Below are 3655 nucleotides of genomic sequence, written 5' to 3' on the forward strand. Positions count from 1 at the left end.
CAGAGGTTTGCTGGATGGTCAGGAGCCTGTCTCTGCCAAGGAGAGGCCCTGCCTTCCTACTCAGGTGGTTATGAAATAGCCCCACCATGTCCTACTTCTGCAGTGAGCATGACAGAGTAATGGGGTAGTGCCGTGCCTGTTCAGAGCAGAGTCCGTGCTCATGGCTTTATGGAGAAAGTCTCAGAATCATGGAATGTTCAGAGTCAGAAGGGACCCACAAGGATCATCGAGTCCCACTCTTGGCCCTGCGCAGAACATCCCCAAGAACTGCACCATGTGAAACCACAGTGAACACACCAAAACGAAAGCATCTTCTGGTTTACTTCCATAGTTTAGGGTTGCTTCTGTTTCTTTCTGGCACCCTGAATCACCAAGTCCTTTGTCATTCCTAAGTCAGGTCAGGAAATTCACAGATCCACTCTGCTGAAGCATCAGCAGCCTGCCCTGTATGAGAGCTGTGCACAAAAAAAAAAAACAGGAAAAAGCAGCAGATATGCATGAACTGCATTAGCTCTTGTAGAGTTTCTGCATTCAAGGCTGAGAGTTGTGCTGCTTAACATCTGTTATGTGGAGTTCAGTTATTCAAACTCTTGGGCAGAGGCTGAGAGAAAAGGAGTGGAAAGCAGCTGCCAGTGAAACCCAGCTGGAGTCTGCAGTCCAGGCTGCTGGGACCGTTTTCCTCATCCTGCAGTGTGGCTCAGGAGACAGCTAGCAGTGTTACTTGTCCGTGCCTGTTCTGTGAGGACCTCCAGGTAACAGGAGCTGAGGAGCTGTTTAAACGTGACATCTGTGGGGCAGTGGAAGTGAGGCAGTGCAGTGTGGCTGGTGTGGGACCTGTCCTGATCCTGTGCAATTTTCTCCAGTCTTCCTCTTTGCCGTTGCTATGCTTGTAGGAGGTGTTGGCATTGCACAGCTGGTTGCACTTGTGCTGAAAGGACAGGGCAGATCCAAACTTGGCTGCAGTGACATTGTGATGAGCTGTAGCAGAATGAGACATTCCACTGAGGGTTTGTACATTTAACTTGAAGCTGCTGTAGTGACCCTATACCAAAGGCAAAGGGTGCTGGTGTCTGTGGGTTGGGCAGCACGTGGCCACCTCCCAGCTTTGCTGCCTTGTTGGGCAGCTGTGGCACTCACCTCTCTGTGGGAGTCCCTTTGCTGTGCCAGCAATGAGGCAGGAGGACAGCCCAGACCAGAGCTTGGGGCTTTCTCCAGAGTGCAGAAGCAGATTTTGTGGGGAAGTGATACAGAGAAGACAGGAAAATGTTGCTTTTCTTATCAGTTTGGGACCTTTTTTAATGTTTCCTAGGCAGTCATTCAAGTAAATATAGATGTCACAGTGGAAGGAAATCTTGATATCAAGATTTCCAGTCTGTAAATGCACATTGTATGGAATGGGAAACAGTACAAAGAGACTGGCCTGGTGCCTTGCAGGGTCTCTCCCAGTACAGTAACTGGGCTGGATATGCAGTCTGAAGGGTGGAACATCTGTCCAGCAGCCAGGACAGCATGGGGAGGCTGGGAAGGGCAGCAAGGCCTAGGGTGTGAGATGGGAAAGCACAGCTTGGAGGCTCCAGAGGGAGAAGGATTGTGTAGGCAGGGTGGTCTTGATTGCATGTGCAGCCTGTGCAGCATTGCTGCTCCTGGTGGCAGTGATCCTCCTGGGCAGCAGGGCTAGCTAGGCCCAGCCTGGGGCACACACAGGTGTGAGCAGGACTGTGTGTGCTCTGCAGATGAACGACAACCTCGTGGAGAGCTGGAGCGACCTGGATGAGCTGAAAGGAGCCAAGAACTTGGAGACTGTATATCTGGAGCGAAACCCCCTGCAGAAGGATCCCCAGTACCGGCGCAAGATCATGTTGGCACTCCCAACTGTGCGGCAGATCGATGCCACCTTCGTCAGATTCTGAGCCCCTGCTGCCTCCGGCCCCAAGGGGTTTTTTATCCACTCACCACTCCCCAGGTCTTCAGTACACTGACACTCGTGGGGCAGATAGTCAATAAAAAGCACTGAAAGCAGATCTCGTGTACAATGCACTCATTGTTTTTGAAATGTTGTTGTTATTATTATTATTATTATTAAATCTTAACACAAGAGCCTTCCTTGTGCCTGTGTTTGTTCCCTTGTGGGTGAGGGTTTGCCAGGACCTGGAGCCACGTCAAGCTGCTGGCTGCCTGCTGTTGACTCTGTGACACGCCTTCGGGTCAGGAGTGTCCTTGCAAACACCACGTCCGTGTCTGGGCTCAGCGGTCGGTGGTCTGCACAAATGTGGAAAAAGGGCTGACGGAGGTGCCCACTCAGGTTAGTTTACCAGGAGTGAGTCAATGCTAATTGCTGGTGGTGGAACATGGGGCTGGGGTTGTGGGTTACCTCTTTGTATTCATTTGATTTCGTTACACACAGCTCGTGAGAGGAGCAGGGACAAACTGATACTGGTACAGTAATGGTGAGCAAGGTTAAGGGTTTGGTGGCACTTTGGTACAGTGTTTGCTGTCAGGAGACATGACTCATGTCCTGCTTCCACCAAACACTGGTGTGGCCTGGTTGTCCCTCTGCACCTGTGTTTGATCCGGGCAATTCCCTCCAGCAGCTGGAGAACTGCCCTGGGAGCACTTGCCACCTGCTGCTGTGTTTGTCCGTGTCGAGTCATCGGTCTGGGGGAACGGGAGAAATGGGGGGTGCTTGAGAATTTGCTGCTGGTGGTACTTTGGTTCATTCTGATCTGACACGGATTTTAATCTTTGAAAGAGTGGGATGAATACCTTCCTCAGCAGGAGACCTGGAATATCAGACTGATGGCCCTGGGGGAAGGTCAGTTTGGCTTTGTGGGCTGTGTTGTTCTGTGTGCTCACCCAGTGCAGCTCTGCCATGGGTTGGATGTGTGGCTTTGAGCGCCACGAAGCACCTCAAGCTCTCCCTGGGGACTGTAAAAGCAGCTTCTTGTCTGCTCTGTGGCCATTACTGCTGCACCCTGACATTGTCCCTCAGGCTGCTGGTGTGGCCCTCGGCTGGCAGCACCTGGGAGGCGAGACACAGCTGGGATTTTCATCCTCCCTCTGCGAGACCGGCAGAAACTTTTGCCGGCGTGGGGTGGATGTGGTGCTTAAAGCTTCCCTTGTGCCTGGGCCAGGCTGGTCTCTGCAGGCTGCAGTGGGGCCCTGAGCACCCCCGAGCAGGTCCCACCTCCAGCTCAAACAAAGGCAGGGCCTCCTGCGCCAGGAAGGTGCTGCCAAATGAGGAAGGTGCCCACACATCCATCCAACGCCTCCTCTCCCCAGGCTCTGCCCCTCCGTGCGGGGAGCCCAGCACTGCCCGCAAAAAACGGGAGCAGCGGGTACAGCTGCTCTCCCTCCCTGCCTGAGGAGCTGCGGCACCAGGGCGAGGAAGGCTCTGCTGTGAGCAGGGCAGGCAGCAGGTACGGGCAGCTGCAGGGGGGGCTCTCCCTGGAGGGGCTGGGTGGGATGCACAGACCCCAGAGCTTCATCCTGCTCCTCCGACAGCGCCTGGGCTTGTGGCTGCTCTCCCTCCCCAGCTCCACCGCAGAGCTCGGCGGTGTCTGTCAGGCTGTGTGGGGTCGGTGGAGGTTTCGGTGCCTGTCACACTGTGTGGGGTCGGTGGTGGTTTCGGTGTCTGTTAGGCTGTGTGGGGGCGGGG

The 3655-nt window shown here is 54.3% G+C and overlaps 1 protein-coding gene across 1 annotated transcript in view; it reads left to right on the forward strand.

Moving 5' to 3' along the window:
• PPP1R7 (protein phosphatase 1, regulatory subunit 7) overlaps positions 1–2099 on the forward strand; it is a 13227-nt gene extending 11128 nt beyond the window's left edge. The window contains exon 10 of the mRNA XM_009083663.1: positions 1734–2099. Coding sequence (XP_009081911.1) covers positions 1734–1910 — 177 coding nt within the window. The 3' untranslated portion in view covers positions 1911–2099. The remainder of the gene's footprint in view (positions 1–1733) is intronic.
• The last annotated feature ends 1556 nt before the right edge of the window (positions 2100–3655 follow it).

Source organism: Acanthisitta chloris, unplaced genomic scaffold (assembly GCF_000695815.1).
Source record: "Acanthisitta chloris isolate BGI_N310 unplaced genomic scaffold, ASM69581v1 scaffold27291, whole genome shotgun sequence".
Lineage (NCBI taxonomy): Eukaryota > Metazoa > Chordata > Aves > Passeriformes > Acanthisittidae > Acanthisitta > Acanthisitta chloris.